Source organism: Bactrocera oleae, chromosome 4 (assembly GCF_042242935.1).
Source record: "Bactrocera oleae isolate idBacOlea1 chromosome 4, idBacOlea1, whole genome shotgun sequence".
Lineage (NCBI taxonomy): Eukaryota > Metazoa > Arthropoda > Insecta > Diptera > Tephritidae > Bactrocera > Bactrocera oleae.
In genome coordinates this window covers 19694806-19715707 of record NC_091538.1, presented here as the reverse complement: position 1 = coordinate 19715707, position 20902 = coordinate 19694806, and the positions used below count along the sequence as shown (strand labels likewise).

The following is a 20902-nucleotide window of genomic DNA, read 5'->3' as shown; positions in this document are numbered from 1 at the left end:
AATTTTATATAATAACAAGCATATATAACTCCTACCTATAAAACCTACAACAATTGAAAATCGAGTTATCGAAAACCCTACCATAAAAACAGTAATAATCTAATGTTGTCGTTTTCTCTTAAAAATTAACAATTTTTATACGATAAAAACTTAAGTCAACTTGAATGCAATGAATCATGAAAGCAATACACATTAAGCAACAACATTGCTCAATTTACATATCTTGAAATGCATAACTTGTGTTACCTTCCATTAATAGCGCTATAAGAATTAGGCAATAATCGAGATCGATACATTTTTAAATATTTTTATCTTGTTCATTACAGACTGTTGTTGACGATTAACATTTTTATTATCATTGCTTAATTAAAATATTTAAATTTATGTCGAAACGCTTTATAATGCGCCGATCTTAAAATCGATATCGAGTAACTAAATATTTTTCATTTAAATATGGCATGACAATATGACATTTTTGTTAGATTTTTTCCTGCTTTGAATGCAATGAAAATCTGCCCCAATTTTAGAAGAAAAAACAAATAAATGAGTATAACCATATAATTTATTGTTTATTATTACTTCTAGCTTTAGGCCTTCCGACTGATAATATTAATTTTTCTTATATCGCATTCAACAGTTCCGATTGTATTTCCGACAGAATAAAAAACTTTATATTTTTTCTTAAAAAGCGATAGCTAAATTTGTTGAAGTTAAAATAAAAATCCTTCCGAAAGGTACGATCAATCGTTATCAACTTTTATTACAACTGCATGTATCGCAAAAATGTATGTTATCGATAATGTTAACGTTCTTTTTAAGTAAATAATTTCGCATTCAAAGCTTAAAAAATATATGTATTTAAGAGTCATCGGTAAAAGTTACGTTTTTCAAAACGATCGTTCTGAAGGAAATTATCGATTTTTATCAACTTTAATCACAACCGTATGTATCGAGAAAATATTTGTATCGATAATTTGAAGTTTTTTTAACTAAACTATTGTTTTTAGCTTTAAGTCTTCCGATATCCACCTGTCGAGTTGCCTTCTGCCCCTTTCCTAGTCTAGTGCATTTCAAATATTTCAACTATATTGTGATCATCTTTGAAGCACAAAAAATTTGTATTTATGCAAATGAAGTGAAGAAATAACGATTGAAAACATATATATATACTAAACTTTAATTAAAAATTATTACTATAAATTAATGCTTAAAACAAGCTGAGGTTATAAAACATTTATTGTTCTTTCAGTAGCGTGTGAAACATAAAATTGTTTTCTCGATGTTCTAAGAGTAAAATGCCAGCTAGAAATTTCAGGTGGTAAAAATATTTGTTTTCCTAAAAAAAAGCCAAAAATTATAAATATATAAATCTGAAAACAATATGAAAATTCTAAGTAAGTATTTTACGAATGTAGTGCATGAAAACGTTTGACGATTGCAATGTTCGCCCCTGCATTGAACAATCGGCACAAATGTTTGCTATCGATTACCGATTAATGGTTAAGAAATGAATGCGTAGAGATCAGAGTTGTCAAAAATGAGAAATATACATATAAAAGGTATACACAATAGGAAACTGAACAAAAATGGCTTAAAAATATATTTTTGAAAAATATCGAGTCTATATATTATATAATAATTACTTCTATATAGTCTATAAAAAAATTCTATATTATCTGTTATGTATAAGAAATGTATTTTTTTTTTTTTAATTAAAAATTAAAAAAAATTTGAATCAGAAAAGTATATACTGTTAAATTTAGCAGCATTGCGATTTTGTTGTTTATAATTTACAAATTCGATAACTCTTTTGATTACTCCATCTTTGATAAACATATGTTGTCGCTATATTTGTAGATAACATATAGTCGATAGTCATGTGTAGATTTATTATTACAAGTATATATAAATTCGAAATCAGTCTCAATGTATTTTGAAATAAAGCACTTTGGAGCGCTCACCAAAGTCTTAAAACCAGTCTAGTTGCCTTAAAAAACTCTGAAAAGTTATATTCAGCTATTTTATTAGCTTTCGATAAATTAAAACTTCACTTATGAAATATCAAGCGCTATCAATTGATTTTCAGAAACTGTTAGTCTTATAAAATTTAAACTATTTAGTTAAAAAAATTAAATAAACAAATATTTTGGGTATTCTATAGCTATCTGATTCAGAAAACTTTTTCCAAGAAAACCTTTCCGCTTATTCTTCTGTTTTAAGATTTTTCTAATAAAATATTAATAAGAAATTTCAACGTGAAAAACAACTCAGCAGCTTTGCATAACTTATGATGGGTTTACACCGTGCAGCGCACTCACTAATATAAAATACATATTTAACCGTTTGAAATCTAGGTGTCATATATCACGTACAAACACATTTGTCAAACCTTTTTTTATGAATCTATACAATTCGTATTTTAAATAACGTTCAGTAGAAATAAAAATTAAATTAATAATGTCAGAGCGATATAATAAATCAATAAACCAAAAATATCGACAGTTGATGGAATATTAATAGTATAAATAACGGTAACATATGCTATCTTAGTTTGAGGATTACAAATCCAAAAATTAGGAAATGCGTAATCATATATCAAACGCATAAAATTTAAGATACATTATTAAAAATATTTATGACAATCTTTTTAGCGTCTTAAAGCGTTATAGTAGAATTTTTGTGCCACATTTAGTTTACATGTTAGTTGTGTGAAGAAGTGATTGGAATGCTGAAGACAAGTTTTAAGAGTGCCATGCGTGTTATTTAATGAGGTGGAATCGCTCTTTATTTTATTTAAAAACAGTGCAATTTTTCCTTCGAAGAGCACTTAATGCTGCGTACATACGTAAGTATTAAATTTAAGTGCAAGGAATCGGGTCAAGTGGCTTTTTCTTAGCACAACACATTTACGAAGTCAACTTTTTCGCGGCGCGTTGTTTTTGTGCTATATCTTTTGTTTACAGTAAAACTTCAGAATGGAAAATAGGGAGATGTGATCGAAATGTTGCTAGAGTGAGTTTGTATAACAATTTTATGCATTTCTTATAGAAAATGCAGCAGAACCTTTCATACAAAGCGACTTCTTCGAAGAAACCATCTTCAAAGATAATTGACTAGGTAGCCAGATAAATTAAAACCAGATAACAGTTTAAATAGTAAGAACACGAATATATGTATTTTTTATCTTGATTATGCTTCTGACAAAATTTCAAAGTTTTCCTGTCGTGTTTATTAAATTTCCTATAATTTCATTTGTATTACCGCTACTTTAGAAGAAACTAAATTACTTTTTACTATAGTATAAAAAATGTAGTTAGCTTTCCAGTTTTTAGTCTAAGAACTCCTACAAAATATTTAGAATAAATACTACACAAAACTTAAAATAAAATTTATAACCAATATACACATAAAAATAAATATACACAAATGTGAATAAATAGTATATTTATGCATATTACGTAGCATAAAAAAGCTCTATACACATAAATACTCTCCCTATAGGCTGTAGCGAAGCTAATGCTTTAAGATTCAGTAAAAGTAATTAAGAAAGTTTAAGTAAACTATTTTTAAAATATATGAAACTATTATCTGAGCAGAGAATTAGTACCTAAACAGTTGAATACATATTTCACAGAAAGCATTTGAAGTATTTACTCCAAAAGTTATTAAAAATTAAAGTTTAATGTAAAAGGATATTAAAACCAAATAAATGAAAAATAAGTAAGGTTGCGAATTATGCAAACACATGCTATACATGACTACTTTAAAACAAAAATATTAGATATTTTAATAATTAATATGTATTAACATGTCAAGTCGCAACATTAATTGCTTGAGCGAGTTTCGCCGTGCTGCAACACTGCACACAGTGTGCCATGGAATTATAAAAAAAGTTTAATTGCGATTGCTGCTATACAGATATTTATGTATTTCTGAAATAATAATTTATTCTTTAAAATCAAAAGTAGCGTAAATTAGATTTATTAGTGAAGCCTACAAATTTGAATTATTATAAAAAATAAATAACAAAAACTTCTAAAATTAAACATCTTGATTGCATTCAATTACAATATTAAAATCACAACAACTTTATGCTATGTTAATAAGGATAATAAAAAACTACGGAAATAATGGTATATTAAAGTAATTTTTGTAAATTTAAGTACTTAGTACTTAAGAAGATACTACTTTAAGCTTAGAGAAAGTTACAAACTCCTAACTACTGACTAGATTTGCCTATGCACTAAAACTTATATGGTTAAAATTTGTGTAATATATTAACATTTTAATTTCAAAACAGAAAAAAATAAGTGTAAGAGTGATTATTTTTAATGTTAACAATTTAAATTTTTAATGTTAACAGCAACAGAAAGACATAGCGACGCTGTCTTATTTGTAAGTTTCATATTAACATTTACATCAAATATTAACGACTTTATTATATGCGTATACAAAATATTGAAATAAATAGAAAAAAACTGTTAGTATATAGTATGAAATTTATTCAAATATATTTGCGATATTTTAAAAATAATAAACTGTGTCGTATGTGTGTTTAAAATTCGTATTTCCAATTTATTTTTAAGTACAAATAAGAAACATGAAAAAATAAGCAAAATAAAAACATTAGTGAAGCAAAATATATTCAAAGTTAGCGCGCATTTGAATTTCCATAACAAAGAAAAGTGACAATTGCTGCGAAAATCAGTGTGCATACTCAGCAACATATTGGAATCCACTATATGAATTAGCAACATTAAATATTAAACTAAATATATAACAAAAAATATCCACCTACTGCAGTTACTAAAAAACCTAAAAATTCAATATGTATAATGTATAGAAATACTACCAACACCGAGCATTTAATATCATACTAAATAGACACACTCCTATATATATTATCTAAGCATTTTCTTAAGCCGTTATAATTTTTGCGTAAGTGCATTTCAAAACTAACCTAACAAGAATAAAGGAATAATGACTTACATGAGATACTTGCATACGTATATATTTAAAAAAATAAAAATTTACTACAAGAAATTCTTATGCACACGTACTATAACATCCACACTAAAAGAAAAAAGATTTATAGGAATTAATAAAAAGCAGAGTGTTTCTTCTGAAATTTTTGTTAATCTAATATTTAACTCACAATACTTTATATATATATACATGTATTTTACATAATACATAATATATTAGAATACAACTCTAACAAATCATCATGAAATTACAAAAATATTATTTCAGTAATAATAAAAATGAACTCTACAAAAAAACTAAAAGTGTCTTATTGAATTTTATGTGCGTAAGGTGTAGAATTTGAATAGAATCATTAAACGCTGGCAAACAAAATTAATTATTATTACAAACTGCCTCTTACTAATTTGAGGTCGCTGATTTCAAATTTACCCTCAGTTTCTTTGTAGCAGCTCTCATTTAAATGTTACAAATACTTCTTGAAATATCATTACTCGGCTTACTTGAATTAAGTTTTGGGGCAAAAAATTACTAAATTTTATTAAAAAATACCGATATATCTACATTAAAAAGAACTTGTTTAATTGATCCGAATAGGTTTGTGCTATTTGTGGTTACTATAAGTATAGAGAATGCCGTTTAAATACATCTGATTCTATAAAAAAGGCATTATTTGGACTACTTTGCGAGTAAAATACATTGAACATAACTGGCTGATATGCGTCGATCTTAAAAAAGGAAATTTTCTTTTGGGTCAACCAGGAGGACATACCAAATACCCCTGTTTCATGCGCTTATGCGATATTCGAGCCAATATAGAGCACCGGACCAAAAACATTTGGCCTTTGAGAGTGAATTAGCAGCTCTCATTTAAATGTTACAAATACTTCTTGAAATATCGTTACTCGGCTTACTTGAATTAAGTTTTGGGGCAAAAAATTACTAAATTTTATTAAAAAATACCGCTATATCTACATTAAAAAGAACTTGTTTAATTGATCCGAATAGGTTTGTGCTATTTGTGGTTACTATAAGTATAGAGAATGCCGTTTAAATACATCTGATTCTATAAAAAAGGCATTATTTGGACTACTTTGCGAGTAAAATACATAGAACATAACTGGCTGATATGCGTCGATCTTAAAAAAGGAAATTTTCTTTTGGGTCAACCAGGAGGACATACCAAATACCCCTGTTTCATGCGCTTATGCGATATTCGAGCCAAGATAGAGCACCGGACCAAAAACATTTGGCCTTTGAGAGTGAATTTAATACCGGGTAGTATGAATGTTCTGAATGCTCCTCTAGTAGTCAGTGCGGTCTACATTATATTACCCCCTCTTCATTTAAAGTTAGATCTGACAGTTTGTAAAAGCTTTAAACAAGTATGGGGAATATATTAAATATATCAGTAAAATATTTCCGAAATTGAGCACAGAAAAAATTAATTTTAATGGTATTTTTGACGGTCCTCAAATCAGGGAATTAATAAAGGTCCAACATTTTACTGATTGTTTGACAGATAAGAAGTCTCCCGACTACAATAAACACATTGATCAGCTCATGTTGCACTTCCGGAGACTAGGATGTGACATGAGCATCAAGATGCACTTCCTCTTCAGCCATTTAGACCGCTTCCCAAAAAATTTATTCGACTTAAGCGAAGAACAAGGAGAACGCTTTCATCAGAATATTCGAACTATAAAAAAGAGGGATACCAGGGTCGTTGGAATGCAAATATGATAACTGATAACAGTTAGAGCATTCAAAACAAGACTGATGTTTCATGTTAAGTAAGAGCAATATATTTTTTAATTCTAAAATGGAAGTATTTTTGGCTAAAAATGTAAATTGTTCATATTTCGAAAACTAGAGCTGCTAGAAAAAAACTGACTACAGATTTGGAATCAACTTCCCAGTGTAAAACTTCAATATGAATATAACAGCTGATTTTGAAGAAACTGTGCGTTAGAGCATATTTTATAAAATTCCTTGTTTGGCCGGTTTAACCGATATTCCACTTTCTGCATTACACACTTTGTAGCTACCATTTCGTAGAAACAAGGATTTACAATTTGTTTTATTAAATAATTTTAATACAATTCATACTCACAATTACTGGGAGGCAACCAAATGGAAACCTGAAATTGGGGACGGACGGCATTTTTTTAGCATTTCTAGAAAGTATCAGGAGCGATCCCAAAAACACTAATTGATATTACAATTCTCAACATAACAAATATTTTTCTTATTTAGAATCTTTGGTCATCGTATAATGTTTCCGCATCTTAATGAAAAAGCATACGACAAATTTTAGTATGGCGGACAATATTAGGTTATTACATACTAAATATATATTTTTAAAACGATATTAATCAAAATTAATATATTTTCACCCAATAGCTATAACACAATTCCTCTTTACATTTTTAATTGCTTACCAAACCTGAATTGAATTCATTGACTGCAACTGTAGCAAAATGAAGGAAAAGGAAATCGAATCGCGCTATTTAAGTTTACATAAAGAACTTTACTGAAGATGGCGCGATAATCAGTAGAAGAGCGCTTTTACACGCGAACAGCTGTTTATCAACATTTGCAACAGCTGGAAGAATTAAGCAATTTGGTGTTAAGAGGTTACAAAGGTGATAAAATTCAATTTATTAATAATCAGTACAAGGGACAATAAAATTTTACATAAATACATTTTCACAGATGTCGTTAATAACTAAAATTGGTGCACATGTTTATAAAAGCAGCTTACGTCTATTGACTGCCGCTTCCAATGTAAAGACTTCCGTCGTCAACTCAAATAGCCGCACATATCACATAATGGCCAACTGTAGGACACTGGCAGCAAGCGGGCCGATTGCAGTCACTAGCAATATCACTGCCACAAACACTGCAGTCGAAAGTGGACTTCAGCGTCTGCTCACACCATTCAATTCACTTTTAACTCAAGTCGCAGGTTTTAAGGTTAAGGGACGTCTGCGTCGGCGCTGCAAAGATTGTTACTTTGTGGTGCGACAAGAGCGCCTCTATGTAATTTGTCCAACACACCCGCGTCATAAGCAAATGGCTATGAAGAAGCGTGAAAAGAACACATGGATACTAACGCATGCCACACAATCGAAAGTGAGACCATACTAAGTTGCTTAGTTGAGAGGAAAGTGCTACAAAAGTAGATAGCTATGTGTTATTTAGAGAAACGCATTAGAAAATAAAGTAAAAAAGTTCAAAAGTGTATTTTTTTTTTTATAAAATTGTTGGATTCGATACAGTTCGCGATATTCAAATTTTATCTACAAAAAGAAATAGAAATGAATGTCGGTTTGTTACATTAGCGTAAATCTAAAGCGAATAAGCAAAACATTGCCATTATTCTAAAAGGTATACCATAATTTTCTTTATTCGAAACATTTATCATTTTTTCTTGCTATCACACTTGTTGCCGCCCTTTTTAGCATCTTTTTTACCTTTTGCCTTTTTATCCGCCTCTTGCACATATTTTACCAGATCAATCATACGCGAGGAATAACCATATTCATTGTCATACCAAGAGATTAATTTATAAAATGTATCGGTTAATGCTATGCTCGCTTTAGCGTCAAAAATTGAAGAACGCGCATCAGTTGTGACATCTACCGACACTATCTCATCTTCCGTATAACCGAGTATGCCTTTCATTGGACCTTTAGAAGCTTCTTGGATTTTCTCTTTAATACAATCGAGTGAAGTTGGCTTGCCAAGGCTAACCGTTAAATCGACGACGGAGACATCTGCGGTAGGCACACGAAATGCCATACCAGTCAATTTACCATTCAAAGATGGTATAACTTTACCAACTGCCTTGGCGGCACCCGTCGATGCAGGTATAATGCTTTGCAGCGCACCCCGACCGCTGCGCCATTTCTTTGGTGACGGTGCATCGACGCATTTCTGCGATGAGGTAACTGCATGTACTGTAGTCATTAGACCATTGCATATTTCGAAATTGTCATGTATGACTTTCGCCAAGGGTGCTAAACAATTAGTGGTGCACGATGCATTCGAAATAACCTTCATATCCGGTTTATAAGCGTCCAAATTGACGCCAACAACGAACATGGGCGCATCAGCAACGGGCGCTGAGACAATTACCTTTTTTGCGCCGCCCTTCAAATGAGCACTCGCCTTCTCGGTAGATGTGAATTTGCCGGTGCATTCGAGCACATATTTAGCGCCAACTTCGCTCCATTTGATTTTGGTTGGATCCTTCTCAGCCAAGATTTTTATGTTCAGATCGTTAATTTTCAAATTTTTACCTTCTATGGCGATTTTGCCTTTAAAGCGACCATGTGTTGAGTCGTACTTCAACATATAGGCCATGTACTTTACATCGATAAAAGGTTCATTGATCGCTACAATTTGCGCCTTTCGACGTATTGCCTCGCGCAATACCAAACGTCCAATCCGGCCAAAACCATTAATCCCAATGTTAGACATATTGCTATTTCAGATGAGTACAAAAAATTTAGATTTTTCGAGAACAAAATTCTAGATTGCGAATTTTTAAAGGGATTTTAACTTAAAACGTTAATTAAACAATATATTTTTTAGTTTATTTTGAAAAAGATCTCACCGAATACATGTTTGAAATAATTTGCTAGCACACTTTTAATCGGGTGAGCTTTTTATTTCCAGTTGCTCATTTACCTGTGTTACGCATTCCCGGCATTAACCGTTCCATAACAGTTTAAACTCAGAACAAGAGGGTATTTTATGGAAGTTTCTTGCTAAGGAACTTAACTTACAAACCAAAACCATCGAAAGATTTGAATTCTTAAGGCGAAAATCGTTTTGCCTAATTTTATTTAAAAAAATATGTATGTAATAATATAACTTAAATATATAGGTAATAAATTAAAATACAAATAACTGTTTATTTGCCCTGAAGCTTTGACAGAAAGTCCATTAAAAAATTATAGCGTTCTTTGACTTCTTCCAACGAGCGAGATGGCAACTTATCATGCATAAGTTTGAAGAGTAGCTCTTTCTCTATGCCCACGCTCAACTTCATCTCTATCAATATAAGCTTGTCTTCTTCACGTGTCCAAGGTGTGGACGCTTTAACTGACGCTTGATTCGATTTGTATGTCGCTACATCATCATCTGGCGTTGAAGCGCTCAATGTGGCAACCACCTCCAGTTTACAATCTTCAGTGTAGTTTTCATTTGTGGCCACATGATTGGATACACTTGACGATCGCGCCGTCATTGACGTTGTAGTAGTCGCAGCTTCCTGCAAATCGCTATCCTCAACATGGTGATCGAAGCAATCATGCGAAAATGAATGTGACACCTCGGCATTCTCTGGTATAAATTCCAAATCATCGGAATTATCACTGTGCTCCAATTTAGTTACTGTAAGTAGTGGCGGCGTATGCGGTGAACCTGATCTACGCTCATGCGACTGCAGCACAACACTATCGTCCGCAACAGGCGGCTCTAGACTGGTGTCGCCAGGTTTTTTGGCACAAGCCACTATAGCAATACGATCTTTATTATCGATTTCACCTTCATAGTCCTCTACCGCAATCAACGATTGTAGTTTCTTGGCACACGCGATGGCAGGATTGTGTTCGTACACCACAACCATTGGTTGTAGTGTATTGACGCTTGGGCGTATACGCGTCGCCGACACAGGTGATTTAATCTTCTTTGTGGGCGATTTCCGTTTCTCGCGTAGCTGTTGGAAAATCTGTGTATCCGCATTGTTGTCACTATTATTACCACTGACTGCATTTGTAGTGGGTGCGGTAATTGTTGTCGTTGTTAACGCGCTGCTAGATGCACTTGAGTTGTTCGGCGATAGGCATTGCAAAGGTGTTAGGCTGACGGTACTTGTGTTAGCACTTGTAGGTGTACCAGATGTTAGATGTTTGCGCGGAGATATTATTTTACCGTCATCGTTAAAATTCAACGAAGACTTCTTAGCATTTGAATGATGAGGCGCGCAGTTATTGCTCGTATTTGGTGTGCTCGTAAGCGGCGCAAAGCATGTATTACCATAATAAGAGGGATTAAGACGCATCGCATGTGCACGTAAAGCCGTATCGTCGCATATTTCCAGTGAGGAGCTGGTGTCCTCATCGTTAGGCGTATCAACTATTAACACTAGAGTGAACATATGAAATATATATATATTTTTTTTTTCTTCTGCTGGTTATATATATATATATAACAATATACATATATATATATATATATATAACAATATACATATATATATATATATATATATATTTATTTATTTATTGTATCTAAATATCTTACCTTTGGATACATCTTCCTCCTCAGATTTATCGTTGTCATCACTGGTGCAGTCAGCCGCCGCATTTGCTGCTGCTTTGTCCACAGCAACCGCCAATTGTTTCTCACCATGCTCGCGTATACCGTGCACACATTCGGCCATTTGTAGTTCTGACAGCTCTTCGTTATTACATTCTTCAGTCATTTCATGCTGACAGTTATTCGCCATGAAGGAGAGTTTAGCGGGCAGCGTCATTTTGTTACCATAGAAGATCCGTCCATTTATATACTATGGAGAAAATAAAATTGTTACATATATTATATTTATTTGTACACTGCCACTAAAGCACTCACCCTCAACTGACAGTTGTGCATTTGGTTTTGCTGCTGTTGCTGCTGCTGGAGTTCGCAACAAGGCGCTGAAACTTCGTGTGAATCATTGAGAGTTTCATATAAGTTAGGTTTAATTTCGACTTCCTTCAAATTAACTTGTTCTGGCGTTGAAAATATTCTTTATAGAATAAACCAAAACCGTTAAAAACGTAGTTATAAATTAAAATTAGTTACGTTATGTTTATACCTTTCTGGTGGTTTAGCCTCAGCAAACTGTTGCAAAAACCAATCGATGAGAAATTGATTGCCCTTGAGCAGTGGCAAAATTTTTGTTTCGACTTTTTTCATGGTAACTTCCGGATCCTCCGCCAACTCAGCTAAACAGTTATAAATTTTTCGTATTTGAGCAGGTTGTTTATTAAAATAAATATTTAATTTGTTGATAAATGTTGTCATATTGTTAATCATAAAATGCTCGAAAAATTTTCCAATTTCCGCTGCTTCAGATGGTAACAAAAAAGTTAGGAACACTTGAGCCAGCTCAGGATGCTCAGGTAGAAAGAGTTGTTCTAATTTCTATTCAAAAAAAAACTTGAATTATTGACCTAACCTCAAGTATTTAAACAGCTTTATACTTACATAATATAAATCCGCTACCTTATCCCGACGCGGATCGAATGTTTTGAGTATATGATTGAATTTTTTACAGTCTTCAGAACGATTTGAGGCTTTGAAAGCCTCTTCCACCTTTTCATAAAAATTAAGTGCGAAAACTGCGTATACAAAATTAAATGTTGTAAGCATAAATTTTAGTTATGTCGTTATTATGTACACTTTAGTCTTTTACATACTTGCATCTTTGCGATTTGCATCCTCAGCCGTATCAGGCAGCAGCATATGCTTGAAATTTTCCTCCTGTCGGCTAGCCTTTTTGCTGCGCGAGCAGACGTTGGACTCTTCTTCACCACGCGCACGTTTACCAAAATATTGTTGTGAACTATGCACAAAAAACTTTGCTGTCGGCAAATGCTGTACTGTAGTAGGCGTGCTCGTTGATATGGGGTGTACATTGCTGGGAGTGGCACCACCAGAAGTAGGGGAAGTAGCATTACGACAAGTCATTTTGAGATCTCTTAACAAATTTGTGTATAACTCTAATGCTTGGAAATATCTATAAACTGTGAGTACAATTGGTACACGATTGTACAGTAGTTCTTTTCGTTTCAAATTATTGCGGTAACAATTTAATAAACAACTGATTCGTTGTTGCCGTTGGCGTTTATTTTTCTTATGTCGCTTAAATATGTGACATACCCGTCGCAATGCCCTAAAGCGGGTATTTTTCAAGCCCCCAGCTTTAAACCGAGTAGGCAAATGCAACTTGCGTCGTGCTGATTTAACTTTTGATTTTACACTTGTTCCACTTTGATTCGGTTCAAGAATCGGTTGCAAAGTTTTGGAACTCCAATCGTAATTATATGAAGCGATATTTGCATTTTGGTACTCAGAGGCGTTCAAGTAGTCTTTGTCTGTAGAAGATGCTTCCTTTATTGCTAGCGCAGTTGTGTTATTGATGGGTTGTTGTGGGTCCCCAATTGTTGTAATACCAGTAAAATGATAATTTACATTTATAGTTACACAATTAGCAATACTTCTTTTCGAACGAGTTTTGGTGAAGAAGCTATTGTTTCTTGTCTGTGAAAACCACGATGAGTTAGCACCACTGTAGTCCGGTGATGAAGTTTTAGTTGTGCTATCTGGTAGTTTTATATTTTCACCCAAAGCTTCACGAACGAATTCCAAATAGGACGACCCAGCTGCTTCAGATGCATATACACCTCGTTTTCTTCGTTCTGCTCGTCTTTTCTAAAGATAAAATAGTATCACAAATATTAGAAAAGTATTGCAAAACTTGCAAAAACTTAACAAATTAAACAGACTGCAAAATTCTAGATACTCTAATGTCAAATTGTCAAAAGCGCAAATATAAACAAAATAATTGTGAACTAATCGATTAAAATCAATAATGATAGAATACAATATTACGACAATAGTTTACTATTACTCTTTCGGTTTAAGCTGTGACAATTGCTGCAAAACCAAATTGCCCTATACCACCATCTTGTGACATAATTCTTTTGCGTTGAAAAGAAGAAGCATAGAACAGCACGTCAATTGTAAACAAGACGTAAATAGTTGTGTTAATTCGTGAAAGATACTTAATTTAATACCTTATATTAAAAAAATATTCTATCACATTAAACATGTAATTTCACAGTACGCATTCGATTGCACTATTAAAATTATCGTTATTTCTCAGTACGTTTAAAAATGTCCATTTAAAACCTATATACCAAGATAAATTTTGAATATACAATATAAAAAAGAAAATTACAAATAAATTGACTGCATATGTATATATATGTATGAGTAATCTAAAATAATTGAGATTTTAAGGTTCGTTTAAATGAATAATAATTAGCAAATGACATAAAATCCAGATATATATTACGATCATATATCAACACTAGGATGTACTTCAGTTCAATATAAGATTTTAATTATCGATTATTATATCGATAACTACGAAAATTGTCAATCTCAAATAATCAAGTAGAAAGTGAATTTCTAAACATATCTAGGAAGTTGCGAATTGGCAAATAAATAAATATTTGAGTTTTTGAAAAAAAACTAAGCTAAAAATTAAGTGTCGTTTTTCAACCAGCAAGACTCTTAATTTAACGCGACATAAATTAAGTTGGCCCAAATCTTGGGTATTGTTTACTGCAAAATTTAGTATATAGTTCCAAAGTGACCACGTCACAACGATTACTTTGTGAAACCTGTATAATACGTAGCTTAAAACATGAGTTCTAAAGTAACTTTCAAAATTACATTAACATCGGATCCTAAATTGCCTTTTAAAGTACTCAGCGTGCCAGAGGGAACACCATTCACAGCAGTGCTGAAATTCGCAGCGGAAGAATTCAAGGTGCCAGCAGCAACTAGCGCTATAATAACAGATGATGGCATTGGTATTAGCCCACAACAAACAGCAGGCAATGTATTCTTGAAGCATGGTTCGGAACTTCGACTGATACCTAGAGATCGTGTCGGAAGCACACAATAAATGTGATTGGCAATATTTTTTTTTTTTTAATATGTTAGCTTAACTGTAAAGACACATTTTTGTACAATACCCCAATATAGTGACATTGTATTATCTTGTGGATTTTTCTGAGTTTATGAAATTTATGTGGAACCTAACATGAGAGTCTAATATTACTTTTCGATATTATATAGGAATGACAATTTGCTCATAAGAGTTATGTCAATAAAATAAACACATAAGCTATTATATTTAATATTTACCGCCACGTTCTCTTTTAAATCGGTAAATTTAAATTAAATATCCACTTACCTCATCTATATGCGTTTGCCAGGCCAACGGTAGCTCAGTGTAACGATCCTTAGGTGGTAATACTTTGTTGTTTTCGAAGTAAATAAGCTTGTGTTGAACTGGTGGAGCACGTTTGTGTTCGAAATAGTACTTAAATGATATATGCAAATATAATACTTAATAGTTATGTATTATTCTCTGTATACGCCGTTACTTACCTTAACTGGATTATAATAATCCACATTTCGCAAGCATTTCACTTGGGCCCATATTCGTCTATACGACTTCCCGTAAACTGTGTCCTTTGTTAACCGTTCCACAGCTACCTTTAGTTCCGAGGTTTTCTTTGATATGCGCTCACCTGTTTCGCGTATTTTTCGTATATGACGTTCCAGACCCATAGCAATTAGTTGCATTTCAGCAGGTGCAAACGCTTCATACTTGGTTCGTCTTGAAGTAAATGGTATACGGGGCAAATACTCTGGATACATGAACGCCTCGCTATTTATTACCAATTCCATAATGCGTGGGGGAAAACGTGGAACTTGACGACAATTACTTTTGCTGTAATTTACATGCGTCATATTAAAGAAAGTTTAAAAGGAAGGGCGTTTAGTTATGACCGACACTTACGTGCTATTAATTTCGCTGTGTATAAATCTATAAAGTTTACATTAAGATTATTGATATTTTTTTAATTGTTTCTGCAAATTACTTACTTCATCAAATCTTTGTTTTCCTTTGTATCGTCATTTAAATCTTCTTCCCATTGTCGTATAAGGCTCATAGCTGGCTTGAGGTTCCACGCGCGGAACGAAGCATCATCTTGTGATCTTTTTTCGATTTCCATCAACATGTCTTTCGCCTTAAACGAAAGCTTCCAATATATCGGATGTGAGTAGCTTTGTATAAATGTTTGTGTTAGCATTTGTACGTGGATACGTAACTGCTGTTGTAATATATCATGTTGTTGTTTGGAAAAGCCTATCGGTTGGTTTGACAACTCCATTTGCGAAATATTGTTCGCCATGTTACGATTACTCTCAAATTTCTTTAAATATTCAGTATATACATGTTTTCTAATTGATATATATTCCCATGTAAAATTTGTGTCGTATGGTACACTGTAAATTGGATCCTGTGAGGATTTTGGAGAAGAAGGTAGTTCATGTGTATGCGCTGGCATTCTTTGTGGCTGTATTCTAACTAGCGGCGGTGGTCCAATTGCGTTGGCATTTGGTACAACACGTGCTAATTGATACGAGTTAGTTTGTCCTGGTATTTTAACAGCTATCCATTCAGGTTCGGACGAAAAGTTGGAGGGGGGAAGTGTTACAACTTGACCACCACCTTGGCTTGGACTGTTTGTATATGCCACTGGCGATTGTAGTTGCGTTGAAGGAGTGGACACAACATTTGGGCTGAATGAGTAATCGTTTACAGTCACATTGTTACTAATAGGTACTAAAGGTGGCACATCAGTAATATAATTTGGCTGGGGCAGTGGCGGATTATATGGCCGGGCTGTTGGTGTATCAAAGTTTAGCTCTTTTACTATACGACTCCGTTCATCATTTTCAGGAATTGTAGGTGTAGCGAATTTATCAGAAAGTGGACTCATGTTTTTATCTTCGGTAATGGTCGTTTCGCCGAAATTATCTAGTAAAAACTTTTGTGGAGTATCCAATTCAATGCTTTCAAGAGACACGCCTTCATTGACTAAGCCTTCGAACAACTCAGCCACGAGATCAGTTAGCTCCTTTCTAGGTATATTGAAGTCACGCAATTCTTCAGCATCCTCTGCAATAAATTGTTATTAAATAAGTTAAGTCAAAACGCAAGCAATTATAACTGTCAAACCTAGTATCTTCTCGGCCGCTATATACTCAGGATCATTAATGGGATCATCTTCATCTGCTACAAAACTGGTGCCTTTAATTTAAAAAAATTAAAAATATTACACTACTGAACTATTTCACATTTTCATGACACTTACTTAAGGGTTTGGAAAAATCGTTTAGAAATTGCATCCATTCCTCATCGTTAGCAGCCATATCAAAATCTTGTAAATCAATTTGTTCCACATCAGGTGGCACAAATTCAGACTCTAAATCTTCAATAGCTGTTTGCTGCAGGCATAATTTTGAACGCGTCCGCGCCGCAATTCGCACGTCTTGGCGTGTGCCCCTAGGTTTTTCCAATGGTCTTTTAAAACAGCCATCTGCTGTTAACTTCATGGGCGAGTCTTCAGCTTCTGTCTGTGATAAAGGTGTTTGTGGTGTGCGTGGATTTGAATCCAAATCCGACACTGTGCTATTTGGATCTTCATCGGACTAGAATAAGTAAACATATTAGTATTTTAGAAAACTATAATTTTTAACAATACAGTCGAAATTTACTTACAAAAAAATCTTCTTCTTTGAAAACATACTCCTCATCGTCATCATCTGAATTTAATTCGTCTTGTATAAGAGTTGCAATTTCCGGCTCTTTAATTTCATTTACTGCTGGTAAAATAATTCCAGGCGTTTTATTTAACTCGCGTGCTCTAGCCCTGGTCAATTTAGGCACAGACGGTGTATCAGTAATTATTATGGCTGGTTGTTCCGATTCCTGACGTTCACGCGCAATTTCATCTTCTGCTTTCAGCGTCACCAGAGCGAGAATATGTTCATTTTTTACAAATTTCTATACGAAAAATATTTAATTAAATCAATGACTTTGTATATTCGGGAAAACTGAACCTGTATCAATTGGCGCATCTCATCATGACTTAAATCGTTTTCTTGGGCCACTTTTCGCAATTTCTTTTCGATTTCAATCGCGTCTTCCATATCCTCTAATTCAGATTCTAAGTCGCTATCGCTAAACCTCTTGACTTGACATCTCTTTCTGTAAGAAATATAAATTGCATTTTGTATTTACAATTCAAATAACCCTGTATACTGCTTTAAGTTCTAAACAAACCTTTTGCGCGCCCTGCTACTCCCCGATGACCCGCTTACATTTCGTACTGAACTATTACTTGTATGTTTCCTTGCGGAGTCACCTCCAGGACTTTGCTTCTTTGCACTTGCACCAGGCATACTATTTTATACAAGAATACTAGCTTCAACCTAATTAATACAATCTTTAAAACCACAATAATATCGCTTTGGAAATGAGCACGAATTATTTCTATACAATCAACAAATATTTCTAGCGGCAACTATTCACAATAGCTGGTTTTCATCGCTAGTACACAATAGACTTCAGGATGTGACATTTCGCAATTAAAAATACTTTCCAAATAGTTGTTCATGTAAAGAATTACCATTGTATTTAAAGAAAAAGTTTTTAAATTACATAGTATACTAAATTATTTCTTTAATACAATATTTATTAAATAAACTCTTACATTAAGTTTTAGAAAGATCTCATCTGGCATCACAGGCAGCAAGGCAACTGGCAGCTGCTGCTCACATTTGCGGCGTCGCTTATCTTTAATATTTGTCTATTGGCGAAAAATTGTAAGTTTTATTTGTTAACTGATTGTAAACTACTAGATGTTTAATAAATATAAAATTACAAATTGTTCGAATTTTGACACTTTTATCTTTCAGTAAATTTTGACACCTCGCATTCTAAAAGCAGTAAAGGTGAAGTAAGAAAATGGTTTTGCCAGCGGGAGATGTTGTTTTGTATAGCGTTCTTGGAGTGATCCTTTTGGAAAACATATTTGATATCTACATAACATATCGTCAGGTAATTGGAGTTATTGAAAGATTTTCGTAAATATACATATGTGCATTGTTAAATTTAAGAGTTGTGAATATGTATGCATAAACATTTATGACTTTTGAGTTAAATAAATATAACTTGGATTAAAATATAACATGTTAAACAGGGTAGTGGGTACCTTGTCTCTGCAATGCGTCAGAATTATATATGTATACTTATCTAAAAATTTATATATAAATTAGTTTAGAACTTAATTTTCTACACAAATTATATTTTATGTGAATTTTTATTTTGTCACGAAGTAATAAATTTACATAACATATAAATGACAATAACAATTTTTATGTTATTACTTACTTATAGATACGAGTTTACAGAACAGCTTTGAAGGTGCCCAGGGAGCTTAAAGACTGTATGAACGATGACACATTCCAGAAAGCTCGTCTTTATGGCCTTGACAGAGCCTCATTTGGAGTATTTAGTGCCATTATAAAGGATGTTATTTTAATGTGCATTGAACTCTATACTGGCTTCATTGCTGTGCAATGGGCCTGGGCAATAGATTTGGCAAAACTACTGCATTTAAATGCCGATAATGAAATAATTGTCAGCTGCTTATTCGGACTTGTTACCAGCGTAATAGGTACATTTAAAGATCTTCCATTTAAGATTTACTCGGTATTTGTACTGGAAGAAAAGCATGGCTTCAATAAACAAACTGGAGGATTTTTCGCCTGGGATCAAGTAAAAGGTTTTCTCGTCACTCAAATTTTGATGGTTCCTATTATTTCTGCAACCGTCTGGATTGTACAGAACGGCGGTGATCAATTCTTTATTTGGTTGTGGCTATTCACAGGCATCACATCGTTAGTTTTGCTTACTATCTATCCAATATTCATTGCACCACTTTTCGATAAATATACACCGCTTGAGCAAGGTCCGTTACGTAAATCTATTGAAGATCTTGCAGCCATGCTGAAATTCCCTCTTACCAAATTGTACGTTGTAGAGGGTTCAAAACGTTCATCGCACAGCAATGCCTACTTCTATGGCTTATGGAATTCGAAACGCATTGTACTATTCGACACTTTGCTATTGAACAAAGGCAAGCCAGATGATTCTGAATTGAAAGAGGAAGATAAAGGCAAAGGTTGCACAAATGAAGAGGTACTCGCCGTACTCGGCCATGAGTTGGGCCATTGGAAGTGCGGACATGTCACCAAAAACATTATTATAGCACAAGTACATTTACTTTTATTATTCGTCGTATTTGGTTATTGCTTCACTTATGGACCATTCTATGAAGCTGTCGGTTTCCAACCTGGTACACGCCCAATCATAGTAGGTTTGCTTGTCGTATTCACTTATGTTATGGCACCCTATAATGCGATAGTCAATTTTGCTATGACAACCCTCTCACGTTACTTTGAATATCAAGCCGATGAGTTCGCACATGGCTTGGGCTTCTCGAAGCAGTTGGGTCAAGCTTTGATTAAATTGAATTTAGACAACTTGGGTTTTCCTGTTTACGATTGGTTGTACTCGGCCTGTAATCACTCGCATCCAACGCTTTTGCAACGTATGGACCGACTAAAACAGTTAGATGTCGAAGAAGAAGTGCAGAAAAAAGAAAACTAAAGACAGCTGGTGCTATGCGAGTCTAAAATAAAGGATTCAGTTTCTTTACAGATGTCATCGCTATTATACTAAGCGTAAAAAGCCGCACAGTTACAGTTTCTCACCGCTGTACTAGTCCCACGCCGATTTCAATTAATAATCAACTTTCTTATATATATCTTTTTTTAATATTTGTATATTTTTGTTGTACAAATTTAGCTTTATTCAAGAAAAATAAATCGGAGAAGCTTTTAAACAAACGATTTAATTACATTTTTCTAAAATTAATTGAGCTAATTGGTTTTAAAGTATTTTCTAAAAAGAGTTACAGTCATTGAAACTAAACGCATATCATTGCATGCATATTATGGTCAACAGACATAAGTACATATATGTATATAACTGCTCTTAGTTTTGTGTACACAGCTGTAAATAACATCAAGTACACATTTTTATGTCATTTCTTATAAACTATAAACATGTAAATATGTATGTATATGCACAAATAGAAACACATTTGTATACATATATATGTATATATTTATGGTATATTTATAT

General features: G+C 33.3%; 5 protein-coding genes across 5 annotated transcripts; 3 read left to right on the top strand and 2 right to left on the bottom strand.

The window, feature by feature from the left end:
* The first annotated feature begins 7527 nt into the window (after positions 1–7527).
* mRpL36 (mitochondrial ribosomal protein L36) lies at positions 7528–8224 on the top strand. Its single transcript, XM_014233979.3, has 2 exons — positions 7528–7628; positions 7699–8224. Exon 2 carries the CDS (start codon positions 7699–7701, stop codon positions 8131–8133), a length of 435 nt encoding a protein of 144 aa, XP_014089454.1. The 5' UTR covers positions 7528–7628; the 3' UTR covers positions 8134–8224.
* LOC106617017 (glyceraldehyde-3-phosphate dehydrogenase 2) lies at positions 8205–9626 on the bottom strand. Its single transcript, XM_014233978.3, has one exon. It carries the CDS (start codon positions 9466–9468, stop codon positions 8407–8409), a length of 1062 nt encoding a protein of 353 aa, XP_014089453.1. The 5' UTR covers positions 9469–9626; the 3' UTR covers positions 8205–8406.
* A 170-nt stretch (positions 9627–9796) lies between these two features.
* On the bottom strand, positions 9797–18212 carry mute (muscle wasted). The gene is made up of 15 exons (XM_014233969.3): positions 17975–18212; positions 17752–17899; positions 17411–17695; positions 17004–17340; positions 16868–16939; positions 15727–16807; positions 15641–15667; positions 15226–15571; positions 15029–15157; positions 12459–13473; positions 12247–12380; positions 11855–12183; positions 11629–11785; positions 11299–11563; positions 9797–11139 (listed from the first exon to the last, which is right to left on the bottom strand). Exons 1-15 carry the CDS (start codon positions 18091–18093, stop codon positions 9905–9907), a joined length of 5679 nt encoding a protein of 1892 aa, XP_014089444.2. The 5' UTR covers positions 18094–18212; the 3' UTR covers positions 9797–9904.
* Positions 14203–14839, top strand: Ufm1 (Ubiquitin-fold modifier 1). Its single transcript, XM_014233970.3, has one exon. The coding sequence runs from the start codon at positions 14474–14476 to the stop codon at positions 14735–14737; it is 264 nt and encodes an 87-aa protein (XP_014089445.1). The 5' UTR covers positions 14203–14473; the 3' UTR covers positions 14738–14839.
* A 183-nt stretch (positions 18213–18395) lies between the features above and the next one.
* On the top strand, positions 18396–20607 carry LOC106617005 (CAAX prenyl protease 1 homolog). Its single transcript, XM_014233962.3, has 3 exons — positions 18396–18516; positions 18610–18751; positions 19091–20607. Exons 2-3 carry the CDS (start codon positions 18659–18661, stop codon positions 20363–20365), a joined length of 1368 nt encoding a protein of 455 aa, XP_014089437.1. The 5' UTR covers positions 18396–18516; positions 18610–18658; the 3' UTR covers positions 20366–20607.
* The last annotated feature ends 295 nt before the right edge of the window (positions 20608–20902 follow it).